This window comes from Lynx rufus, unplaced genomic scaffold (genome assembly GCF_022079265.1).
Source record: "Lynx rufus isolate CCGP_SWC_20201006 ecotype Redwood Valley unplaced genomic scaffold, mLynRuf1.p SCAF_31, whole genome shotgun sequence".
Classification (NCBI taxonomy): Eukaryota; Metazoa; Chordata; class Mammalia; order Carnivora; family Felidae; genus Lynx; species Lynx rufus.
In genome coordinates this window covers 5,120,000-5,145,702 of record NW_025814847.1, presented here as the reverse complement: position 1 = coordinate 5,145,702, position 25,703 = coordinate 5,120,000, and the positions used below count along the sequence as shown (strand labels likewise).

At 61.2% G+C, this 25,703-nt stretch overlaps 1 protein-coding gene across 3 annotated transcripts in view; it reads left to right on the top strand.

Annotated features, from left to right (window-relative positions):
* Positions 1–25,652, top strand: part of IL6R (interleukin 6 receptor) — a 52,939-nt gene extending 27,287 nt beyond the window's left edge. For 2 of the 3 annotated variants that reach the window (XM_047092740.1, XM_047092741.1), the window contains exons 7-10: positions 2,844–2,890; positions 4,017–4,086; positions 6,799–6,889; positions 13,426–16,684. In XM_047092740.1, the coding sequence (XP_046948696.1) occupies positions 2,844–2,890; positions 4,017–4,086; positions 6,799–6,889; positions 13,426–13,672 (455 nt within the window). In that variant the 3' untranslated portion in view covers positions 13,673–16,684. Of the gene's footprint in view, positions 1–2,843; positions 2,891–4,016; positions 4,087–6,798; positions 6,890–13,425; positions 16,685–25,510 lie in introns of those variants that run through there. The other variant, XM_047092742.1, reaches the window with a different exon arrangement.
* Positions 25,653–25,703: the final 51 nt, after the last annotated feature.

Below are 25,703 nucleotides of genomic sequence, written 5' to 3'. Positions count from 1 at the left end.
AGAGATGGTTTTAAAATAAAGAAAAAAAGTGCGTTCTTAGAGCCAGAAAGATTTGTCACTTCTTACAAAACTGGGCAAGTTGTTGAACGTCCCTGTGGCTGTTTCCCCGTCTGTAGAATGGGGGTGAGTAACGGGACTGTGACAGAGTGACCGAGTGCTGTCCTGAAGCCTGGACTTGTGAAGTCATGTGAAGTAGGAGGCTGGCACGTGGTAGGTGCTCCGTAAATGCAGGCTCTCGTTACCGCCACAGCCACTTCCGGGGCCGCGGGGACACGAGGGACACGGGGATACGGAGCTGCGGGGACACGGGGGACACGGGTGTGCGTTCCTTCTCTCGCCAACTCGCCGGCCGGAGGGAGACGTTAGGAAATAGAAATGCTTTTGCCTAAACAGGAAAACACAATACGCTCCCTGAGGTGGGCGACGTCTCTCTGAGCCTCAGTGTCTTTGTAAACCTGAGCTCACGGTGCCTGCCTCCTGGGGACACTGGGTGTAAAACGGGACAGAACTTCAGGCGCCTGGACGCCTCGGGGCTGGTGCGTCGTGGCCGTCCGCAAAGGCTGGTCCCGGCAACGTTTGTGATACTTTACTGGTGGTCTTGGCCTGACTGCCCTTGAGCCCCGGTGCGTCCGTCTGTAAAGTGGAAATGGTTTTTATTCAGAACAACGCAAAAGACTTTACCTTCTCTCTCTGGGGACACAATGGTCTGAATCAGGGCCCCATGGTCATCAAGGTCACCTAAGACTTTTAAAAAGTCTCGTTATGTGAGACTTAATTTTAAGGTATTTTGTTACTAATGTTTGTTTATTTTGAGAGAGAGAGAGAAAGAGAAAACGAGCTGGGAAGGGGCAGAGAGAGAGGGAGAGAGAGAATCCCGAGGGGGCTCCGTGCTGTCAGCACAGAGCCTGACGAGGGGCTTGAACTCGGGACCCTGAGATCACCACCCGAGTCGAAGCCGAGAGTCGGATGCTTAACCGACCGAGCCCCCCAGGCGCGCCTGTAGAGCCTTTAAAACCCCCGATATCTGGGTCCCAGCCCCGAGGTTCTGAGGCCACAGACCAAGGATGGGATCTAAAGAGCCACACAGGAAGGGAACGTGGCCGGGTTTGGGAAGCCCTGGACCGAGTGACCGTCTGCGGTCAGCTGTATGTCCCGGCAGGGCTGCCCCGACTCCTGGTTTTAGCTCTCGTTAGTGCCCCGTGCCCTGTGCTCGGCCGGCCGTCACCCGCTGTGCACCTGCACGCTCTCCGCTAGGCACTGGCTCCTCCCCGTCTGTGATCTTGGACTAGCTGCTTTCCCTCTCTGGGCTCTGTTTCCTCTGCACAATGGGATGGTGAACATGCTCTGGTGTCCCCTCCAGGGCTGCTGCTGTGTGTTTCCTCCCCTCCTGGGGACAGCACTGTCCTGCTGGACATTCCCTCCCGAGCAGAAGCGTGGTCACCTTCTCTGTCCCCTTATTCTACTCCTGGTTCAGGTTAGGCTCCGTATCTTTGTGTAAACTGTTTCCGTAGTGTTTTTAACTTCTCAACGGAAAAACGATGGGCTGGAAAGAAAATATTTAAACCCCAGAGCATTCCACCGGTGGCCTGTCACAGTTCAGGCCCTGGTCCCTCGGGCCCACGCTTGCCGCAAGGCCTGTCCTCTTGTTGGTGCTCGTGCTTCGATGCCTGGCCTCCTGTGGGGGGGTGGGGGGGCGGGGTTCTGCAGAAATACTGTTCCCAGGAAGGGGGGCCTCCTGTGTGCCTGGACCATGGCCCTTACTGGGCAAAGCCTACCAGACCCACCCGGGCGGATGAGAACTTAACTATTTTTTATTGTGAAAGGTGAATAGAAGAAAATTAAAATGTCGGGGTGCCTGGGGGGCTCAGGTCATGATCTCACGGTTTTTGGGTTCGAGCCCCATATCTGGCTCTGTGCTGACAGCACTGAGCCTGGAGCTTCCTTTGTATCCTGTCTCTCTCTCTCTCTCTCTCTCTCTCTGCCCCTCCCCCACTCACACTCTGTCTCTGTCTCTCTCTCAAAAATAAACATTTAAAAAATTTAAAAAAAAATTTTTTTTTTAAAAAAAAATTTTTTTTTTTTTCAACGTTTATTTATTTTTGGGACAGAGAGAGACAGAGCATGAACGGGGGAGGGGCAGAGAGAGAGGGAGACACAGAATCAGAAACAGGCTCCGGGCTCCGAGCCATCAGCCCAGAGCCTGACGCGGGGCTCGAACTCACGGAGCGCGAGATCGTGACCTGGCTGAAGTCGGACGCTTAACCGACTGCGCCACCCAGGCACCCCTAAAAAAAAAATTTTAATGTCAATAGTGCTTCCCTCCAGCGACTTGTTCTGTTTGTTTGCTCCCTGTGTGTAAATATATACGTATGTATATAATGTATAATAAACAATGATATAAATCTCTTTCTTCCCATCCAAGTACTAACTAGGCCCAACCCTGCTTAGCTTCCGAGATCAGATGAGATCGGGCGTGTTCAGGGTGGTATGACCGTGGACTAAATCTCTTTCTTTAGGGACTTTACATCAGACCGTATGAGCCTCCCTTGTCTTGTATTTTTCGTATAACTATATTCTCCACGTTTTTCTCCTTTATTTTTAAAGACTGTTGCAACCTATGGCTATCTCTTAACTTATATAACTATTTAATTTATGTAACGAATTTAATTATATATTTATATATGGTTTTGTATGTAATATTTATATATACTTACGTAACTAATTGTCTAGGTCTGGCTACCAGCTTATTCTAGCGTAACGTTCTTTTCGCCAACACGGCAACGAGCTTACTCTGGGAGAGTTCGGGGTCTGTCCATCATTAATTGTGACTCTTCCGCCCGCAGAACCCAGGAGCCCCCCAGCCAAGACGGAGGCGCCCCCCTCCACGCAGGTGAGTGGCCAGGACAGCAGCACCTGGGCTGGGGATTGTGGGCTGGCACCGGAGGGAACTTGGTTCAGATCCCAGCCCTGCCACTTACTGGAAATGTGGCCACGGGCCGGTCACGTGCTCTCTTCGAGCCTCTGTACGACGGGGTCAGAGCAGTTCGGTTGTCCCAGGATGGTCGCGGCCACGGTGGTCTGTGGAGTTGGCTGGCCTGGCTCAAAGAACGCCCTGTGCCTCGTGGCCGAAGTCTCGTCTCTGATCTGAGAGACGCCACTGAGCTCGGAATCAAATTCGGTGCATCTGAGCCTTTCCTCTGTGGGCTCCCGGTGTCATAATTTTCTGGAAAGAGGATTACCTCTGAAGCTGCTTAACAAATCTTTGGGTAATCCAATTTCCCACCCAGCTGCCTGTCCTGTGGTCCTTAATCCCCTGAGAGCCAGCTAAACTGGGAGGCTCAGCCCCTCCTGGAGCCAGCAGCCCAGGGAAGGAGCCCCGGCCTCGCACCTCATACGTGGCCGATGCAGGGCTTCCCAGGCACCGGCGGAAGAGGCTCCGGGTACAGCCTGTGCCGTGTGGCCAGGTGCGGGGTGGGCGCTGGCTGAGGGCCAGCCCAGATGTGCTCGGTGCTGAGCCCTGTACCCGCAGTCTCGTTTGATCCTGTCGTTAGCCGGGGTTCAGAGCTAAGGCGGTGGTGCCTGCGAGGGAGGAAAACAGATACCCACGTGGGTTACAGGATCTGTCCAAGGTCACAGAGCTGGTAGGTGGGGGGTCCAGGATCCTGGCCCGCGGTTTTCCCAGGAGATGGGGGCACCCGCACCCTGGCATGGGACGTGGGGGACAGTGCTGCTGTAGCCCGTCCGGGGAGCCTCTCCTTTGGGAGAGGTGCCGTGCCCTAAGCCCTGGTGGAGAGGCAGCTGGGGAGGAGTCCTGCCTCTTGCTGGCGAGGTACAGATACGAATAACGAAATGACAGTGCAGACGTCGAGAGGCTCAGGTCAGGAGTGGAGAGGTCCCTGAGACACAGGGAAGGATGCCATGGATGGACCATAGAGGGCTGAGGAGGAGGTCTGAGCTGGTCCCAGATGATGGCGGAATCTGCAGAAACGCGCTTACAGGGGGGATCTCTGTTTTAGGCACCGGCGACTAATGGAGACGATGAAAATAATCTCTTGAAGGATCCTGCAAATGCAACCAGCCTCCCAGGTAAGGACTGGGTGTAGTCACACTCCGGTGATATCAGGGGCACAGGGACTTCTCTGCATCACGTCCGTTCTCATTCGGAAGTGTTGGCAGAAGGCCAGTCTGCTGAAGGGGAGGAGCTGTGACAGAGACGCTACTTTGCAGGCCCCCGTCTGAGGCCGTTGGCTGACGTAGGGTGAGGGAACCACAGGGAGAATGGCACAGATCAGTGAAATATGCCCCGGCTCGCCTAGAACACAAACAAAACGGTTGGAGTCTGACACGGAATGCAGGCTGGCGGAACTCTCTGGGAGCCTGGATTTCAGTGCTCCGCTCTCGTGTACCTGCAAGAGCAGGAAAGCTCACCAGCGTCAGGAAGGACCCGGGTCCGCCGTACGTGCGGGGCTCCCGGAGCGCAGGCTGGGGCGTCAGTCAGCACGGCTCCTGGCTCTCTGTGGAAGCCCTCACCCCACCGGATGCTGGCTGCCCAGGCCCCATCCCGGTTGCAGGCCCTGCTACAATGCACCTGGGAAGGACCTGCTGACTACCTGGGCCTGAGTTCTGCACAGCTGGGGGCTCGGGGGGACCGAAGCCACCCCACCCTCCCGGGGTCAGGCTCCGATGGAGGAAAGCAGGGAGTGCGGGGGAGAGCGGTGTGGAGACGGCCAAAGCAGAGGCATCGATAAAGTGAGGGGAATTTGGAGATGTCCGAGGGTGTGTGCAGTTGGGATCACAGAACGTTCTGGGGGAGGTGCCGTTTGAACGGGCCTCGAGTGGTAGGGCGGGGGTGGGGTGCAGTTCAGGGGCTGCGGTGGGGAGGGGCCTCAGCGAGGAGCCCCTCCAGCCCTGTCTCTGGGAAGGCCGTCCGTGGGTCCATCGATGGCCGGGCTCCCTGCCCAGTGCCCAGTGGGCACGTGCCCGTGGCCTGATGCTCATACTTATGTCGGAAACTGAGCACTTGATGCCCTCAGCCCTTTCCAGCCCCAGTCTCTTCTTTTCCATCCTCCTCGTCTTGGGAACCGGTGCCACACGCACTGGGCCGCTCAGGGCGGTCGGGGGCGGGCGGAGGGGGTCGAGCGCGCGTCCTCTTCTACCCCTGCCCCACGTCCAGTCCCTGAGCCCTGCTGTTCCCAGGGACTCGTCCCCTCTGCCAGGACTTCAGGAGCTGGTGCGGGTCTCCCGTCTTTTCCTCCTAACCCCCAACAGACCCTCTCCAGCCAGCAGCCAGAGCGACTGTGCAGTCACAGATCTGGGCTCTGGTCTCTGTGGGGTCAGTGCCCGTCTCAGACCTCACCTCGTCCACTCTCCCTGTCGCTCGCTCTGTACTCACATTTTCTACCTCGGGGCCTTTGCACGCGCTGCCTGCACTCACATTCTCTACCTCGGGGCCTTTGCACGCGCTGCCTGCACTCACATTCTCTACCTCAGGGCCTTTGCACGCGCTGCCTGCTCTGCCCGTGTGCTCTTCCCCTGACCTGGCCAGCTCCTTTACACAGCCAGGCCTCTGCTCAGAGCCCTCTGCTAGGGGCCTGTCCTACGTCTGACGCCCCACCCCCAGCCCCCACCCCTGTCACTCCTTGACCTTCCTCTGCTTTCTTTGTCATCATTGCCCTTGTCCCTGCTTAAGGTCACGTGACATTTATTTGTTTGTCTCTCTGTTGATTAGAATGTAAGATCCAGGAAGGCGGGAGCTTTCCTGTCAGCCTGTATCCCTGTGGCTCCGAACAGAGACTTCTGTCGATAAATAGTCAATAAACATTTGTTGAATGAGGGAAGGAACAAATATCAAAGACGGTGAAGTGTTAGTGAGGAAGCCAGTCATACTGCCTCTGTTACACGGCCGTCTCTGCCAGGTGCGGGGACACCCGTCCTGCAGCCGGTGCCCGGTCTGGGCTCCTGACAGCCGCGTCCAGCGGGCGCTTGAAGTGATGAGCGTCAGGAGGCATCGCGGCCCGTGGCGGACACGCCTGGAGGAGCCCGGGAGCCGCGAGGGTGTGCGGGCCCAGCCACAGAGCGTGGACTCCGGGCACCAGCTCCGTGTGGCGGCTGCGGGAGGGGACGTGGTTGCCCACGAACCAGTTTGTTCTTTCGGTCCCCGCGGAGCCTGCTGTGTGCGGGCTCCGCCTGAGCAGGGGGGGTTGACCGCGGGGACACCTGTGGTCCCACTGCCGGGAGCTCGAGCTGCAGCTGGAGAGGTGCCCGCGGGCGCCCGGAGCGAGGTCGCTCCGCAGAGGAAATGGCATCACCTCTCGTGACGCCAAAGGTCTGGCTGGGGCTGGATGGCTCAGGCGGGAAGAGCACTCTGGAAGGGAAGGAGACTGGGGGCGGGGGGGCTCCGGAAGGAGCAGGAACATGGCACGTGGCGGACAAACGAGGTCCACGTGGCTGGGGCTTGAGGACCAAGTGGGGTGACAGGTGACACCCCAGTGGAGAAAGCTTGATTTCACCTGCCTGAGCCCCTGACACCGTCCTCAGTGGAGCTGCGTCGACGGGGTCCCCAAAGCCTCCAGGCTGTTGCACCCCCGTGCCTCGGGGGCCGGGCCAGAGCTGTTCAGCAGGGGGAGGGCGGGGGGGGCCTCTCTCGCCAGGGCTGGGACCCCGGGGTCGCACTGGGCTGGGCCGAGTCCTCTGGAGCCGGCTCTGGCGGGCTAGCAGGGCAGGCCTCCAGGGCGAGGTTCCCTCGGGTCCTGACGGCACCTGGTTTCCTGTTCCTCCTCCTGTTCTCTCTCCTCCTAGTGCAAGACTCTTCGGTGCCACTGCCCACCTTCCTGGTGGCCGGAGGAAGCCTGGCCTTCGGAACGCTCCTGTGCGTTGGCCTCGTCCTGAGGTGAGCAGGGTCCGGGGGACCCGTGGCCTCGTCCCGTGGTGAGCAGGGCCCAGGGGGGCCCGTGGCCTCGTCCCATGGTGAGCGGGGCCCGGGGGGCTGTGGCCTTGTCCCAAGGTGAGCAGGGTCCGGGAGGGCCCGTGGCCTCGTCCCGTGGTGAGCGGGGTCCGGGGGGGGCAGTGGCCTCGTCCCGTGGTGAGCAGGGTCCGGGGGGGCAGTGGCCTCGACCCGAGGTGAGCAGGGTCCGGGGGGCCCTTGGCCTCGTCCCGAGGTGAGCAGGGTCCGGGGGGCCCATGGCCTTGTCTCATGGTGAGCAGGGCCCTGGGGGCCCGTGGCCTCGTCCCAAGGTGAGCGGGGTCCGGGGGACCCGTGGCCTCGTCCTGTGGTGAGTGGGGTCTGGGGGGCCCATGGCCTCATCCTGAGGTGAGCAGGGTCCGGGGACCCATGGCCTCGTCCTGTGGTGAGCAGGGTCTGGGGGGCCCGTGGCCTCGTCCCAAGGTGAGCAGGGTCTGGGGGACCCGTGGCCTCGTCCCGTGGTGAGCGGGGTCCGGGGGGCCCGTGGCCTTGTCTCGTGGTGAGCAGGGCCCAGGGGGGCCCGTGGCCTCGTCCCGTGGTGAGCGGGGCCCGGGGGACCGTGGCCTCGTCCTGTGGTGAGCGGGGCCCGGGGGACCGTGGCCTCGTCCCAAGGTGAGCAGGGTCCGGGGGCCCCGTGGCCTCCTCCTGTGGTGAGCAGGGCCCTGGGGGCCCGTGGCCTTGTCCCAAGGTGAGCGGGGTCCGGGGGACCCGTGGTCTCGTCCTGTGGTGAGCGGGGTCTGGGGGGCCCGTGGCCTCGTCCCGTGGTGAGTGGGGCCCGGGGGGCCCATGGCCTCGTCCTGAGGTGAGCGGGGTCCGGGGGGCCCGTGGCCTCGTCCCGTGGTTAGCGGGGTCTGGGGGCCTGTGGCCTCATCCGATGGTGAGCAGAGCCCGGGGGGCTGTGGCCTTGTCCCAAGGTGAGCAGGATCCAAGGGGCCTGTGGCCTCGTCCCATGGTTAGCGGGGTCTGGGGGCCTGTGGCCTCATCCGATGGTGAGCAGAGCCCGGGGGGCTGTGGCCTTGTCCCAAGGTGAGCAGGATCCAAGGGGCCCGTGGCCTCGTCCCGTGGTTAGCGGGGTCTGGGGGCCTGTGGCCTCATCCGATGGTGAGCAGAGCCCGGGGGGCTGTGGCCTCGTCCAAGGTGAGCGGGGTCCAAGGGGCCCGTGGCCTCGTCCCGTGGTGAGCGGGGCCCGGGGGACCGTGGCCTCGTCCCGTGGTGAGTGGGGCCCGGGGGACCGTGGCCTCGTCCCAAGGTGAGCAGAGCCCGGGGGGCCGTGGCCTCGTCCCGTGGTGAGCGGGGCCCAGGGGGGCCGTGACCTCGTCCCGTGGTGAGCGGGGCCCGGGGGACCGTGGCCTCGTCCCGTGGTGAGCGGGGCCCGGGGGGGCCGTGACCTCGTCCCGTGGTAAGCGGAGCCCGGGGGGCCGTGGCCTCGTCCCGTGGTGAGCGGGGCCTGGGGGGGCCGTGGCCTCGTCCCGTGGTGAGTGGGGCCCGGGGGGCCGTGGCCTCGTCCCATGGTGAGCGGGGTCCAAGGGGCCCGTGGCCTCGTCCTGTGGTGAGCGGGGTCCTGGCGGCCCGTGGCCTCGTCCCGTGGTGAGCGGGGCCCAGGGGGGGCCGTGGCCTCGTCCCGTGGTGAGCGGGGCCCGGGGGGGCCGTGGCCTCGTCCCGTGGTGAGTGGGGCCCGGGGGGCCGTGGTCTCATCCTGTGGTGAGCGGGGTCCTGGCGGCCCGTGGCCTCGTCCCGTGGTGAGCGGGGCCCAGGGGGGCCGTGGCCTCGTCCCAAGGTGAGCAGGGTCCGGGGGCCCCGTGGCCTCCTCCTGTGGTGAGCAGGGCCCTGGGGGCCCGTGGCCTTGTCCCAAGGTGAGCGGGGTCCGGGGGACCCGTGGTCTCGTCCTGTGGTGAGCGGGGTCTGGGGGGCCCGTGGCCTCATCCCGTGGTGAGTGGGGCCCGGGGGGCCCATGGCCTCGTCCTGAGGTGAGCGGGGTCCGGGGGGCCCGTGGCCTCGTCCCGTGGTTAGCGGGGTCTGGGGGCCTGTGGCCTCATCCGATGGTGAGCAGAGCCCGGGGGGCTGTGGCCTTGTCCCAAGGTGAGCAGGATCCAAGGGGCCCGTGGCCTCGTCCCGTGGTGAGTGGGGCCCGGGGGGCTGTGGCCTCGTCCAAGGTGAGCGGGGTCCAAGGGGCCCGTGGCCTCGTCCCGTGGTGAGTGGGGCCCGGGGGACCGTGGCCTCGTCCCGTGGTGAGCGGGGTCCAAGGGGCCCGTGGCCTCGTCCCGTGGTGAGCGGGGGTCCTGGCGGCCCGTGGCCTCGTCCCGTGGTGAGCGGGGCCTGGGGGGGCCGTGGCCTCGTCCCGTGGTGAGCGGGGCCCGGGGGGGCCGTGGCCTCGTCCCGTGGTGAGCGGGGCCCGGGGGGGCCGTGGCCTCGTCCCGTGGTGAGCGGGGCCTGGGGGACCGTGGCCTCATCCCGTGGTGAGTGGGGCCCCGGGGGGCCCGTGCTGGCCTCCCCCTCCTCATCTAGCTTGTGTTGCTGGTGGCAGCATGTGTTTTAGAGGAAGAACTGGCCAGATTTGAAGACAGATCAGATGAGCAGGAGGAGGGGCAAGGGTCCAGTGTGACCCTTAGGTCTCTTGGCTCAGCAGCTGGGCGTGTGGCGGATTGTCAGTCTCGCGGAGACTTCGAGCATGTAGACAGGATGCGGGCAAGGCCAGGACAATCCGTGTGGAATTCCAACACGGGAAGGTTGTGTAGACGCAAAGGGGAGCCGGGAACCGTGCTGACGGATCAGAGGGGGGTGGGGTGTGTGCGAGACACAGAAGTGAGGCGTCAGGCCCTGGGGCTGCAGTGCCGTTCCATGTGGTCTGTCCCACGGGAGCCGTGTACAGACATGGGGAGGGTGCCACGCGGGCATCAGCACGGAAGTCTGTCCCCGGGCGAGTCCGAGGGGCCTGGCCACACCTCCCGGGGACCTGCAGGGGTCACCTTTCAGTGCTGTGTCCTCGCACCTCTCCAGCTGAGGTTAGGAAACACACAGGCCGATGGGCACCGTGCCCCCTTCACGTGGCCTCTCCCACCGGGTGGCCGTCGGCTTTGTCACTCACACCGAGCTTGCAGACACGTCAGCCAGCAGTGCTCCTGAGGCGTGGCCAGGAGGCGTGTTCGTGGCCTTGGCGGGAGCTCACGGTGTTGCCTGTGCTGAGGTCTTGGGAGGCTTGGCCGGTGGCTGGACCAGCGCAGGGCGAACTGGAGCCTGTCCCTCCTGCCTCTTGTCTGGTGGCGGCTGTCCAGGTTGTCGCTGGTGATCGTGAGGGGAGGCTTGGGGGCGAGCGACCGCCACGCTCCCGGGGCCCTTGCGCAGTCTCGGGAGCGGCCGTGGCACCACGGTGGTCCGGGTGACGACTCAGACTGCGTTCGGGGTGGCGTCCGCTTGGACGCCCAGCGCAGTGGCGAGCCGGTCGTGTGGAGGGTGTGTGGGTGAGGTCAGAGCGCGGGAGGCCGAGGTCTCACCAGCTCTTACACGTTTGGAGCAGAGAGGGGCCCTGCCAGCACTCGCCGCCCCTCTCCTGCCGCCTGCAGGCCCGCCACGGACCCCACCGAGGAACCGTCGGGGCCTCCACTTGGCCCGCGAGGAGGCTGGAGCTGGGGGAGCGTGGGAGACAGCGGCTGCAAAGGCCAGGATTCAAACCCCAAGCCCATGTTCTGTGGATGTGGCCGTCACGGTCGTTTAGGGAAGTTCTTTACTTTTACAAATGAGGGAGCGGACCTGAGAAGTAGGGTGACTTTGACTTTGCGCCTGGAGCCAGGACTAGAGCCCGAGCCCCGAGAGTCCCCGCCCACCAGGCTAGCCTGCTGTGGCCGACGTGGGCCCGGGGAGTGCGGCCCGTCCGCTCCTGGCCGGTGGCTTCACTGACCGGCAGCCCCATCTCGCTGTGCCGCTCACCACTGAGCGAGAAGCGTTAGGCTGGGCGCTAACCGCCTGCCGTTCGTCATAAAGCTTGTTTGCTCACCTGCGGATGGTGCTTGGACGCTGGGTGGTTGCTCCGAGCCTCGTGTTGAGAACACACAGTAATTTATTTCCTCGCCTGGTGACTTTCCATTTTCTCTCGTCTCAGGCAAATTTATTTGGAAACAGGCCAGTTCTTTTTTTTTTTTTTAATTTTTTAAAATGGTTATTTTTGAGAGAGAGAGAGAAACAGAGCAAGCAGGGGAGGGGCAGAGAGAGGGGGAGACACAGAATCCGAAGCAGGCTCCAGGCTCCCAGCCGTCAACACAGAGCCCGACTTGGGGCTCGAACCCGCGAACCATGAGATCATGACCTGAGCCGAAGTCGGACGCTCAACTGACTGAGCCACCCAGGCGCCCCTCATCCCAATGTTTTAAAACCACCTTGTGTGTCGCTTCTCACTGGGTTACTTGTTTAAAAGCGTGACAGTTGTTATAAATGTTTTAAAATGTTTCTTTTAGCTGCAGAAACTTTTCTTAAAACATTATGAAGCCCAAATATGTAAGACACGAGGTAGCTACTGGGGTGCGTGAAGTCTGGCCGCTCAGCTTGGTTCTTTGCCCCCATGTCCCAACCTCTCCAGCCCCCGGCCTGCTCAGACCCCCCGCTCAGGCTGGAGCAGTGCCTGCCGTGGACGCCCCCCAGGCTGGCTGCAACCAAAGTCCCTTTGAGTCTAGTCATTTGTAGAAAGCGTCTCATTCGCTTAAAACATTTCAAAAGAAGAAAAGCTTGTCTTTCTTAGTTACCCATCCAGTTAGTTGCTTTGGAAACAAGAGGTCAGACGCTGCTCTCCCTGTAGGTTAAATAATGTCGATAGAGGCTTCAAAAGAAATTTGTTTGCTAAATGGTGATAAGTAGAAGGAAGAAAAAAATCCCACGGTATCCAAAGACGGCCTTTTTGCTTGTTAAAACGTGAATGCGGTCCAAGTCTGGCCGATACAGACAAGCGCACACGTCCCAAGCCAGCAGGCCCACGAGCTTGCGCGAAGTGAGCGTGTGGTCCACAGCCCGATCAAGAACCGTGGCGTTTGGATGCGTTTCCCGAGCCTCGTCCTCAGCTCAGTTCTGTCCTCACGGCGCCGTGACTGTCCTGTATCCACAGCCGTGAGTCCTGCCTTGTGAATTTGGCATCAGTTACAACCTAAGCGCTTTTCCCGCATCGTTTCGCTGCTGTTACACCTCACTTTCCTGAACTTCGGGAAATTCCTGAGCCGCTGTCGGGCCGCTGTGCCCAGGCTCGCTCCAGCAGCCTTCGATGGGTGTTCGGGTGGGTTTGCTTTCACAGACGACGCCGAGTCTGACGTCTTCGCGCGGAACGCTTTTCCCCCAGCCCTGCTATTTCCTTGGGGTGTTTTCTCAGAAATGGAACTCCTGGGTCAGAGGGTCTGAATATTTTGAAACGCAGAGTGTCATGCCTGCCCTCGGCTCTCCCCTGAGGGAGGGTAACTCCCCCCAAGGGCCCCGCTGCCTTCCCTGCCCGGTGCCTGAATGGCGGAGCCTTCAGGAACATTCTGAAGATTGTTTATTCCACTTGGGTAACAGGCTAGCAGCCAATGGCAGATTGGAGCCAACTCTCAATGATTTATCGTCACCAGAACAGGAATAGCCTGTTGATATAAAAAGAAACCCAAGGAAAATCCCCAAACCTTGTTTTTGACACTGGTTTCCCTCTTCCCTCCAAGCCCTTCCTGGAGCAGCTGACGTCAGGTGGGGCCGAGGGAGGTGACAGAGGGGAGCGGGGCAGCGGTGGCAGCGGGGGTGCCGGCCGCGTGGTCACGGGGCCCCTCAGGAAGGGGCCTGATGTATCTTTGGAGACTCTGGCCCGCGAGTGACTTTCTCGGCCCCTGCGCCCTGGCCGTGGGCCCGGCGCAGAGCGGCCTGAGGGTAGCCGTGATCGGAGATGCTTATCTCCTTCCTGCTGAAGATCTGCTTTCCTGTCAGATGAGTCACTTGTGCCCGACGGTGCCCACGGCGGGGTCTGTGCGGACTCACCAGCGTGGCTGGAGTGGCCCAGAGGAGCAGGGCTGCGGACGGAGGGGCAGCCCTGCCCCTGCTGAATGGAGGCTGCCAGCCGTCGGCCCCGCCGGCCGGAGCTTGACCCACAGGGCCGTTTTCCTTCCTCTCTTTTCCAAGCGAATGGGCCTGGGACCCATGGTGCACCTGTGCGCAGCCTGTGGCACAGGACCGATGACGTGCTTAGTGCAGTGAAGGGACACGCCTGGCCACGTGTGCCTCAGTTTCCCCGTTTGTAAGTGGGACCAACAGTACACACGTGTCCCTTGGCGTGTTTTTGAAACCCCCAGCTCTTCAGAGCGCCGTGCCGTGTAAGCCCCCGTGATGGGGTAGACGGCTCTCGCTCCTCCGAGCGGGAGGCCGGCGCCGGGCCCCCGGGGGAGCCAGCGGCCGGCGTTTCTCACTCGGGTCCGTCCCCGGGGCACTAACGGCCGTGTGCTTTGTCTTTGTCTGTCTCCGTGAAGGTTCAGGAAGACGTGGAAGCTGCCGGCCCTGAAGGAAGGCAAGGCCAGCACACAGCCGCCGTATGCTCTGGGGCAGCTGGTCCCCGAGAGGCCCCAGCCCAGGCCGGGGCTCGTCCCCCTCCTCTCTCCTCCCGTGAACCCCGGCAGCCTCGGGTCTGACGACACGTCGGGGCACGGCCGGCCGGACGCCAGGGGCCCCCGGAGCGCTTACGACGTCACTAACAGAGACTACTTCTTACCCAGATAGCTGGCTGGGCGCGCGGGGCAGGCGGGGGCCAGGCCGGCCCTGCCGTGTGCGGGACAGAGCGCCAGCCGGCCCCTCTCGGGCGCCGGCGGCGCGGGGCGGCCTCGCAGGAGGCGCTTGGCTTCCTGGAACAGGCGTGCGGCCCCTACTGGTGTCCGGGAACCGCCCCTTCCCACACGCCCCCGAGGGGCCCGAGCCCACGCAGGCTCGTGGGTCCACCGTGCTGGACGCTCGGGGGAGCAGAGCCGGGTGTGGGCTGTGCAGGCTTGGCGTACTTGACCTGCTGGCCGTCCGCACGCCCCGCTCGCCTCCACCAGCTGCACCCTGCGGCAGGTGGGACCCCAGCCGCCGGCCCCCTGGTGCCCTGCACCGAGCCACCTCCCAGCTGGAGTCCTAAGTGCCTTCAGAATCCAGTCTTCTCAGGTCCGAGGGCGGGAGAGAGCTCGCCTGCCTTCCCCACACCTGAAAACAGCACAGACGGGTCGGAGAGCGTCTCAGGGCCTGGGGGTCTGAAGTGGAATCGTACTCCCTTCCTCACTCGCATCGTGCTGCGTGGGAAGGGTGATCCCGGACACTGGCTCCAGTTCCCCGTCTGGACCCCAGGACTAAAGGAGGAGAGACGAAAAGAGGGGCAGGTGCTGGGGACAGGCCTCCTCGCCCCCCCAAGAACTGGCAGCGGGGGCCTCCTCCAAGGCGGTGAGGGGTTCACACCCGCTTTGCTCCGCCTCCGTCTACTTTGTTTTCAGCTGAGCCCGAGGAAACAAGGGAAGATGGTATTTATGTGAAAAGACAGAAAGCAAGAATGTATGTTAACCTGCTTTTTACGAGAACTGCTGTTTGATGTTGAGAGGGCGCGAGAGCCCGCGTTCGCCCCGTGTCGGGACAGGAGTCACTCCGGTGAGGACGAGGACGCTCGTGTAGCACAAAACTGCGTCAAGGGGAAAAGGAGGAGAAAAGACAATTTTCCTTTTCGAGCAGAGTCAGGTTTCACTCTCCGTCTTGTTTTTTTGTCCTAAAACAACTGCCTCTTTTCGAACTTGGGGCGAAGCAGCTGTTCTCCCCCAGGCAGCCTCAGGGGACACGCTGTCCAGCCCCCACCCCAGCCCGGGGCACGGGGGGCGGTGGCCTTCTTACAAAGTCTGCTTCTGTGGAGCCTTCTTCAGTTCCTTGAATTCGGTTCAGCTCAGCTGGGATGGGATGGGAGCAGCGCGGAGCGCGTGGCCGCGGCCGTGCGTGCGGCCGTGCGTCCGGCCGTGACAACCGGGGGATGCTCAAGGTTTCCCCAGCAAGTGCCCTCCAGCAGCATGGGCTGTCCCAGGATGCAGCTGTGATCAGTCAGCCTTGCGGCCACGGCTGAAAACTTAGGAACCACAGACTTTTCTCATCAGCTACCTTTTTAGAAAAACAACCACCAGCACCAGACAGGCGGCAGCGGGGTGGAATGACCACGAATCGCTCGCTGTTCGCCGGCTCACACTGTCCCTGCCCCGGTGGGCGGGTTTCGTTGCCATGCTGTGGGCAGCTCTCAGGCCCTGATGTTGCTTTTGGCAACTGGTCTTAAGCCGACAGAAGTTAGGCAGGGGTTTGGTTGTTGTTGTTTTTCTGTACCGTTTCTTTGAGAACAGCAGAAACGCTGTGAACGGGAAATACGAAAAGCCAGTGTGTGCATGAGAAAGGGTGACTCTGTGTCTGTGAGTCCTTGACTCTTCACGGGGCTCTACCCTGGTGGCAGGCTGAGCCGTGGGCGGAAGATGGCGATCCGGAGCTCTGGGCTGCTGAGGGCGCCAGTGCCGCTGTGATCCCCACGCTGTTACCGCTTTCGTTATTATTGTAATGAAACTGCCTTTCGTGTGTGTGTATTGAAGAGGGTTTTCTCCCTTTCTTTCTTTATAAGCTAGCGCAAATGAAGGAAGAGCGTTTTCCTCTGGGTTGTAGGCTGCTTGGCGGGCACAGGGGCCCCTGCCAAGCTCTCTCTCTGTGCCAGTCGACGGCCACCTCCCGGCCCCGTGACGCCTCCACGGCGATGTTACCCACCTGACACCGGCCGCCGCAGCGGTCACGTGTGAAATGACGGCCCATCCTGCCGGGTGGGAAAAGTTGAAAATGCCCCGGTTCCAGGTCAGTTAACGTGGTCAGTAATTCCTGTAGCATTAATGAAAATCCGTTGGCGATGTCCGGGGGGGTAGCGATGAATGTGTCTGCAGAGCCTTTTGGGAACTCCGAGAGCTCCTTGCTCAGATGGGGCCTTGCCCTTCCGTTTGCCGGGCTCCGGGCTCACAGAATCCCTGCCCCCCGCCCCGGGGTGGGTCACCATCATCACGCGTGCCGTCGGCTGCTGGAGCCCGCCTGGGGGTGAACAGAGCAGGCGGGGAGTGCTCATGCCAGGTGGGTTTCCTGCAGAATGTTCAAGAATGTCTTGCCCAGCTGAGCTGTATCGCCTCGTCACAGGCCCTGAAGCCCGACCCACTTGGGCACGAGGCTGGCAGCCGGCGTCAGGGGGAGTTGCCGTCTCAATCTGGAGACACGGGCACCGGGTGGCCCTTCCTGGCTTCCCCGGCTGCAACGGGGCTGTTGCTGGCAGGTGGGCCAGCGGGTTCGGGCTCTGCGCCAGAAGCCTCTGAGCGTCCCCCGCAGGGCCTCAGAGGGCCTCAGAGTTTCTATGACAACCTTAATGATTATCAGGAAATACTGCCAGTCTGCGAACGTCCCCGCTTTAGAAAGGAACAGCATGTAGCAAGGCTGTGCGTGCAGAAACCACACCTGGATGGCGTCACGTGTCTGTTAAACACAATACCTCAACTTTACAATGTGGTTGGTTTTTTTTGAGAGAAATAATAGTTTTAATTTTTGTGTTTATTTTTTACCTAATTGCCTGAAAGCAATCACCAAACGCTGATGTCTGTATGTGGGGCAAAGGGTCAGTATGATGGTTTTCAATATTTTTTTCTTTTTATCAGCTATTTTGTGTTTAAAGTGAAAACTGTAAGTGTCTGAAATAAATAATTTCTACAAATATGCTTGAGATGCAGTTATGCCTCGGGCACCGGGCTGCTTAGAGGAAGGACTTGCCTGATGAAAGGGGACAAGGGCTTAAAAGCGAGTGGAGCCCTCGCCCCCGCTCGCCCCGTGCAGGACCAAGTCGCCTCTAGAAAGAATCAGATAAGTCCAAGAAACAATAGCAATTTCTCGAAAGACTTTAATTGTGCGAATGTTTCCCCAAACGAATCCCGGGGCTTCCGGAAGGGTGTGGGTGCCGGTGCCACGTTTACCGTCCCGGCGGGGAAGGAAGGGGATGGGCCGCGGCTCATCGGGAGGCTGTTTACTGAACAGGGGGCGTCAGCGGGATCACAGAGCTCCGCGGCCCCCTGAGCGGCAGCCTGGAACCGTCCCCTCTCGCAAAGGGTCTTTGGCAGGAAAACCCGGGCCGCAGCCCGCCCGCGCCTCCCCGACGGACGAGAGCCATCCCGCAGCAGCTCTGTGTCAGCAGCGCCAGGCTGGGGGCCCAGAGACTGGGTGGCTCAGGCTGCGAGCCGAGGCCCCGCGGGGCGCCCGGAGGGAAGCCACGGAAGCCACGGAAGCCACGGCCGCGCCTGCCCGGCCCACCGCCTCCAGGGCGCCACCGCCTCCTTCGAGCTTGGTCCCTTGGTCCCTTGGTCCCGGTCCGGCAGAAGGCGCCACAGGAAGCAGATGTCCGCGGGGGGCGGGAGGGGGGAGAAGGAGGTGCCCTGCTCTTCTCCAGGCGTCGCTGTCGGTCACAGTGCTCTTTTCCGCGAGACCCGGGCGAGCGGTGGGCGAGTCTCGGAGAGAAGGCCAAAGACACGCAGCTGTTGGAGCCGCTTAGGAAGCCCTTCCCTGCTCGTGAGGCGCAAGGACGCCCGGCCTTTCTCGGGGTCCGCGAGCAGAACCGGCCACAGGCGGGAAGCCGCCGGCCTGTGTGCTCCTCAAAGGCCCCGAGCTTTCTTCCTTCTTTTTAATTCAAAAAGTTTTTTCTTTAAAGCGATCTCTACACCCCACGTGGGGCTGGAACTCACGACCCCGAGATCGAGTCCGAGCACCCCGCCGACGGAGCCCGCGGGCGCCCTGAGGCCCCGAGCTTTCCGATGTGGCCCGGCAGTGCGGGGTGGTGGCAGGCGGGCTGGCCGTGGGGCGGGTGCACAAGCAGTGACAGTCAGGGACCGTGAGCCCCGTACCGTCCTCCAGATGCGGGCCGGTCCGCGTTTTCGTTGCGGGAGCCCCTGCCTTCCGCAAACGTGTCACTTAGAAAACAAAACACCACCTCACCCACGTCCTGTTTCGTAACAAGTTTTAGGCGACAATCCACACGAATAGAGTTTTTTCAGTAAAATCGTGAAAGGTTCATACCATAGACGCATGAAATCCTCGGCTAAGGGTGCTCTAAGGCAACTTCAGATTGCTTAACACGGCCGCTCAGGGCTCACGGATCGCTCACTGAGTCACGGAAGCTGCATTTTAACATTTCGTTACGCCTGTTTGAAGAATGGAATTGGTCAGGAGGACACTCTACTCTATTTCGGGCTTTGAGTTTCTGTTCTGCGCAACAGGGACCTTGCACCATTCGGTGTTGTGTGACTTCCTGGGGTGTGTGCCCAGCAAGAGGGAGAGGCCGGGGGACAGATGGCACCCTGTGTTGGCCCGCCCGGGCCCAGACCCGCACAGGTGCACTGTAGGGACTCCGTGGGTGGGTCTGATGTGGGCGCAGAAAGGTAAGTTGGTCCCCAGGTGGTTCTGAGGAAGGTGGTCGCGAGCCCCAGGGTGACTGAAATGTGGCCACTTCTAGGAGGAGGCGGGTGCTGCGGGGGCTTCACATTTCGGGACGTGGCGTCCTTCAGCCCGTCGTTTCCGGGGACGGGTCCGAGGGTCTGAGGAGCTCCCGCCCCAGTCCCAGACCGCTGACTCACGATAGCCGAGTCCCCGGGCCTGAGTGGGAGCCCCCAGGTCCCCCTCTGTGCAGCCAGAAGCGAGGGTCTCTGTGCCGGAGGCCACGAGGCCGGAGCGGGCTTCTGTGGCAGCGTATAATATTAACCGGAAACAAACTCTGTGGACAGCAGAGAGGGCACCGGCCACACTGGCCGCCGGGAAGTTCACGGCCCCTTTTCGGTGAAAGGACCTATTACAATTGGCTAATGATGGCGGCTGCCATTTGTGGACCGTCCCGCACATGCTGCACAAACGGGGTAGTCTCTCTCGGCCTCATGGCGCGGCAAGGTGAGCGTTCTCGCCAGCTTACAGACGAGGTGGCGGGGGTGAAGGCAGTGGCCCAAGACTCCGGGCTAGTTAAGAGGCTGAACGAGGCCGCCAACTCGGTCTGCCTGACCAGTGCTGTGTCCTCGCGTTAGGGCACTGGCCATGGGGACACAGGGGGAGGCCGCGGGGACACGGGAGGGGGAGGCCGCGGGGACACGGGAGGACGCGGCCACGGGGACACGGGAGGGGGCGGCCACAGGGACACGGGAGGATGCGGCCGCGGGGACACGGGAGGAGGCGGCCGCGGGGACACGGGAGGGGGCGGCCGCGGGGACACGGGAGGGGGAGGCCGCGGGGACACGGGAGGACGCGGCCGCGGGGACACGGGAGGGGGAGGCTGCGGGGACACGGGAGGGGAAGGCCGCGGGGACACGGGAGGACGCGGCCACGGGGACACGGGAGGGGGGCAGCTGCGGGGACACGGGAGGGGGCGGCCCGGGAGGGGGCGGCCGCGGGGACACGGGAGGATGCGGCCGCGGGGACACGGGAGGGGGAGGCCGCAGGGACACGGGAGGACGCGGCCGCGGGGACACGGGAGGGGGCGGCCTGGGAGGGGGCGGCCACGGGGACACGGGAGGACGCGGCCGCGGGGACACGGGAGGGGGCGGCCGCGGGGACACGGGAGGACGCGGCCGCGGGGACACGGGAGGGGGCGGCCTGGGAGGGGGCGGCCACGGGGACACGGGGAGGACGCGGCCGCGGGGACACGGGAGGGGGCGGCCGCGGGGACACGGGAGGACGCGGCCGCGGGGACACGGGAGGGGGCGGCCTGGGAGGGGGGCGGCCACGGGGACACGGGAGGGGGCGGCCGCGGGGACACGGGAGGACGCGGCCGCGGGGACACGGGAGGGGGCGGCCGCGGGGACACGGGAGGGGGAGGCTGCGGGGACACGGGAGGGGAAGGCCGCGGGGACACGGGAGGACGTGGCCACGGGGACACGGGAGGGGGGCAGCCGCGGGGACACGGGAGGGGGCGGCCCGGGAGGGGGCGGCCGCGGGGACACGGGAGGACGCGGCCCGCGGGGACACGGGAGGACGCGGCCGCGGGGACACGGGAGGGGGGCGGCCGCGGGGACACGGGAGGGGGCGGCCGCGGGGACACGGGAGGGGGCGGCCGCGGGGACACGGGAGGACGCGGCCGCGGGGACACGGGAGGACGCGGCCGCGGGGACACGGGAGGGGGAGGCTGCGGGGACACGGGAGGGGAAGGCCGCGGGGACACGGGAGGATGTGGCCACGGGGACACGGGAGGGGGCAGCCGCGGGGACACGGGAGGGGGCGGCCCGGGAGGGGGCGGCCGCGGGGACACGGGAGGACGCGGCCCGCGGGGACACGGGAGGACGCGGCCGCGGGGGACACGGGAGGGGGCGGCCGCGGGGACACGGGAGGGGGGCGGCCGCGGGGACACGGGAGGACGCGGCCGCGGGGACACGGGAGGACGCGGCCGCGGGGACACGGGAGGACGCGGCCGCGGGGACACGGGAGGATGCTGGGTGCCCACCACGGTTCTGAGCAGATGCCATCTCTAGGAGCGCGTGGCCAGTCCGGTGTGAGGTGCAGGCGGACAGGCAGACTGTGGCCTCGCAGGGAGAGGCTTGCCAAGGGTGCCCGGTACACGCGCTAGCCGAGCAGTTCTGTGACTTTCCAGAGCCTGGGAAGTCACGAAGACGACGGATGCTCCTGTTTTCTTTCACGCACTGGGTTTTTTTTCATGAGCATGTATGTTTTTTCACAATGGAAGAAAGCTTTTCATTTAGCAGTTATAATCCCCCTGGTGCGGAAGAGCGGAGCCACGCTGCGTACGAAGAATGTTCCCGGAGCGTGAGGAGGTGCGGCCGTGGGTTAAACAAAGGTGGCGACGAGGCGGCCGGCGCTGAGGCTGGTGGGGGCGGCTGCTTGTGAGAGTCTTTCCAAAGCCCCGACATTCTCCGTTCTAAAAACTGCAAGGATCTGAGGGGCGATGTTTCACTTGCAAACATGCCATTGAAAACAGCCCAAAATGAGTACCGACGTGTCTGTCTTGTCATTCACCGAGACCATGATGCACGCTGGTCAACAACATGCTGGTTGATACCCTGATAAACTGATTAGCTTTTTTTTTTTTAATTTTTTTTTAATGTTTATTTTTGAGACAGAGACACAGAATGAGCAGGGAAGGGGCAGAGAGAGAGGGAGACACAGAATCCAAAACAGGCTCTGAGCTGTCAGCACAGAGCCTGATGTGGGGCTCGAACTCACGAACTGTGAGATCATGACCCGAGCCGAAGTCGGACGCTCAACCGACTGAGCCACCCAGGTGCCCCTAAACTGATTAGCTTTTGTAGGCACAAGTGACGTATGTTTCGCTCAATGAATCCAACTCAGGAGTCCCGTTTATGAACGCAAATCAGAAGGCAATCTGAATCATTAAGAAAACATCACGTGGGAAGCACCGTAAGTCTGAACCGAGACGGCCTGGTGACTCATCCCATCACGATTCACAGCGTGGGGGCCGAATTCCGGGGCCCCGTGTGGGTCTGGAGGTGATAACCTGCACTCTGCAGCCCGAATCCCCTCAATGCCTAAGAGTACGTTGACTGTCAGGGCCTCAGACCGTCGCTCCTTCGAGGAGAGCCTCTCCCAAGCCGGGGAAAGGAGAGGCCCTCAGAGCCAACCTGCCAGACCCAGCACGGGTTTGACCGGTCCGGCGGTGGAGACCATACCTCACACCCGATCCCTACTTTCCCGGCCCGAGCCCACGAGGCTCACACACAGGGAGAGAACCCATTGGTCTCTGGACGTCGAACAGACCGGCACCGTTTTGGGTTTTATCCCCCGGTAAAAGACATAATAAAATTTTCACTGGACCACTTCTGTGCGTGCAGTTCGGTGGAGGCGGTACGTATCTTTGCACCGTGGCGTTAACGGCCTCGGGAGCATTTCGTCTCGCAGAGCCCGTCCCCCGTGCCATTAAAGAGCCCCCCACTGCCCGCCGTGCCCAGCCTGGCGCCCGCCATCCCCCTCACCGTTTCTGTGAACTTGGGGGTCCTATCCGTGCAGTCCTGCCACACGTGTCCCCTTGTGCCTGGCTCGTCTCTCTGCACGCACCCTCCGGGCCCACCCGCACCGAAGCCCGCGTCCGCGTTTCCTTCCCTTTAAGGCCGACTGCCGTCCCGTTCTGTCGTGAGCACACCTGGTTTTGCCCGCTCGTCAGTCCGTGGGCTCACGAGTTGCTTCCACGCTTGGCTGTTGGCTTGGTGTCGCTCTTAACTTGATGCGTCACTTGTTAACCAAAACCACGCGGCTGGCTCACACCCGTCACCCCGCTAGTGTGTGTCCTTCAAAGGTGGGGGATTCTGCGGCCTGGCCTGCTCTCCCTGCGGGAGGGGAGGGCCTCCGCCGCGGATCTGGAGACAGGGGCCCCGGCCTGGCTCGGCGAGCTGCGCGGGACCCAAGAGCGGGAAGGTAGCAAGGAAGCACTTCAGCAACACACCGGGTCCTCACCTTGGCGGTCCACAGGGTCGGAGCCCGACACTCAGCGGCCACGGCCTGGGCTCTCACACGCGTGTTCAACCTGGATCCCGAAAAACGTTACTCTGACTGCTGGGGGGTGGGGACCTCATTTCCAACGCGAGCTTCCTTTCGTTACACACAGATGGGAAGACACGACAGGCACTTGTACCGCCAGGCCAATTATGTGAACGTTCGACGGGAATTAAAAATTGGATCCTGGGGGCGCCTGGGTGGCGCAGTCGGTTAAGCGTCCGACTTCGGCTCAGGTCACGATCTCACAGTTCGGGAGTTCGAGCCCCGCGTCGGGCTCTGTGCTGACAGTGCTGAGTCTTGGGATTCTCTCTCTCTCCCTCCCTCCCCTGCTCGTGCTCTCTCTCAAAATAGGTAAACTTAAAAAAAAAACATTTGATCCTGAAGGACTCAACACGACAGCCTTCTTCTAGAACCTCAGTGGATGTATTTGCGCACTTGTCCTAAACAGCACCTTCCACTGGGGGTGCTCGGCCACGGCTGGGTATCAGGATCACCTGGTACAAGTTTAAAAAACTATACATTTCAAGCTTCACCACAGACTGAAGCATCACCTCCCATGGGTGGGACAGGGGCACCTGTACGATTACAGCCGAGTAAGAGGTGGGGACACAGGCCACAGCTGTCCACGCACAAGATGCCGAGGAAACGGGGGGTGGGGGGGGGGCTCACGACACTACGCCTGGTGCGGGAAGAAGCCAGACAGGTGCCCCGGGAGAAGCAAGTAGGATCGGGTCTGCCGGTGGGTCCAGCGGTTCCCTGCCACAGGTCAGCAATGACGGCAGGTGGAAGGCGCCCCGGGCTGCTGCCCTCGCCGCGGGAGGCGCTTACAAAGGGCGGGATTCTCAAAACTAACCCGAGAGCAGAAACACTAGTTTTCTTGGAACGGTGTTTATTTGAAGCGGCATCTGAGAGTAAAACCTTCAGGAGGGCTGGAATTTTATACAATGTCTCGGGCATAAATGACTCAAGTGCCACACGTGGGTGCTGGGGTCACACACGTCCTAACAGCATTTTCAAAAGCTAAACGTATGTGTTAGTTGTGGGAAAACGGTAAAGCCCGCCAACAAGGTAGCCGGACGGTCAAGGACTCGACCAATGAGATGCCCGCCTGCAGCTTCATGAAAACACGGCTCAGGTTCTAGACGACGTTATCCAGTCACAGTCCGCAAACCGCCGAGGCGGCAGGAAAGGCCACGTTTCCAGACGGCAAGCGAGGCGCGCCATCGGGCCGCCTGCAGTTCGCTCTCCCTCCGCTAGGCGGCGGGCACGCGCCACCTGGACGCACGGTCATCGGGTGGCCGGCACAGAAGCCAGAGAACAGTCTGTGAGGCAGGCGCCAAAGACGTGTCGCGAACTGGTGCACGTGGCGGACAAGGCAGTCTGCCTTCTCCCCTAAACGGAAGGAAACAGGAGGCACGGACCTCCGACTGAAAAAGGGCATTTTAACAGAACAGAAAGGCTGCCCTTGTTCACAAAGCAACTAAAGACTATCTCAGATGCTCAGTTCTTCGGAATCAAGTGTGGTTTACTAACAGTGACCGTTAACGAGTAATATTACGGTCAAATAATCCCTGCAACGACCAGAACGATTTCCCCACCCGTTCCAACTTCTACTCGCGGCCCCAGCCTCTGGCAGAGGCCAATAAATGACGGACGAGTCAGCAAAGAATAAAGGCTCTTTTTTTAAACACTTAAGAAGAAAGTACTTCGGAAAACTTAAAAGGACACTTCTCTCCCCGACAGAGGCGGCACACCAATACTCTCCTTTTTGGACACATGGTAACGCTCCGTTATTCTACTCCTACTTATTGAAATCCTGCAACTCCACTGGTTGAAATCCATCCTGATAGAAACAGCTGTGGTAGCAAAGTAAAAAGGAATGTCCTATAGGCCGGAAATGAAGTTACTAAATTCATCATTTTTTAAATGGGCCGGTGATGGAGAAGGGTCACAGACGGACGAAGCCCGAGGATGCCATATTCAAGGCCAGGGAGCACAAATTTGCTAGAGGACATGATCCTCTTTAGGAGGAATCGGAAAATACCCTGGGAGACCGGGGTAACGCACAAGGATGAAGACTATGGGCAAGTACTTGCATCAAGACAAGACGACAAAAAACCCAAGCACTCAGAGCCCGGAGTGGAAACGCGTCACAGGGTTTCGGATCAGCGGGCCCGGGAGCCGCGCCCCCAGCCCCAGGAAGCCGCTAGCGACACCTGCGGGGCCGAAGTGATTCCAGGGCACATGGTGCCCTGAAGCCGGGAAGCCCCTGGCTTTCCTCCGCCGGGGAAGAGCCCAGCAGGCGAGCCCCCTCCTGACTTACTCCGTCCCTTCCTGTTACAACCTCCCGTCTGGTTTGAGGGAGCTGGACCATTTACAAGCCCACACGTCTACCTCCAGGCGCACGAAGGAGGTCACGAGTCACGACTGCAGAGAAAGCACAATACCGAGCGTGTGATCGAAGCTTCATGAACACGTAACGCATCAGGTTTGCTGTCGAAATGTCATTTCGCTGCACACTCCTCAGTTGGGGGGCGGGGGCGACAGAAACCATTTAGTGCACAAGGAAAAACTGTACAAAGCTTTTAGCATTTATTACAATCAGGATAACCGCTGTATTCTGTAGAATAAGTTTAAGTAGAAAATAAGGTTTCACTTTTAGAATGTTGAACTAAAAATAAGTTTAATAAGTGATTTGTATATGGAAGATAATAAATATTTGTTGATTTGGAATTGGAACTGTAGATGCTAAAAGTAACAAAAAAAAATCTTGTGCCAAAGATGTCACACACAGTGAATACACACTGGAAACATTCTGTCAGTATTTAAAACACAGGAGACTCTTATTAATAAAATCACTGAGATTCGGTAAGAAAAGGTTCCTCTCAAGTTTTTAAATCCAAGATCGCACAACCCGCTGGCGACAACCTTAACTGAATAAAAAAGCAAGGATCTACTAACCTCTAAATCGTGACAGAATGGGAACGACTAACCAGAAAGATGTGCTTTCCTAAAAACTAACCGAATCAACTTCTTCCGTGTATTTAAAAGGAGCCACAAAAAAGGAGCTTTTCGTGGATGACGGTGCACGTGTACGCGGGCCAGTTCTGAGGTCCACGCGGCAGACCCGGAACACAGAAGCGTCTGCTCGGCTCTAACCGCTGGCCGTCCCCGGGGTCTCCTCACAGGAAGCCATTCTCGTGGTTTTTTACATAATTTTTTCACAGTAAGTCAACGGTCAATG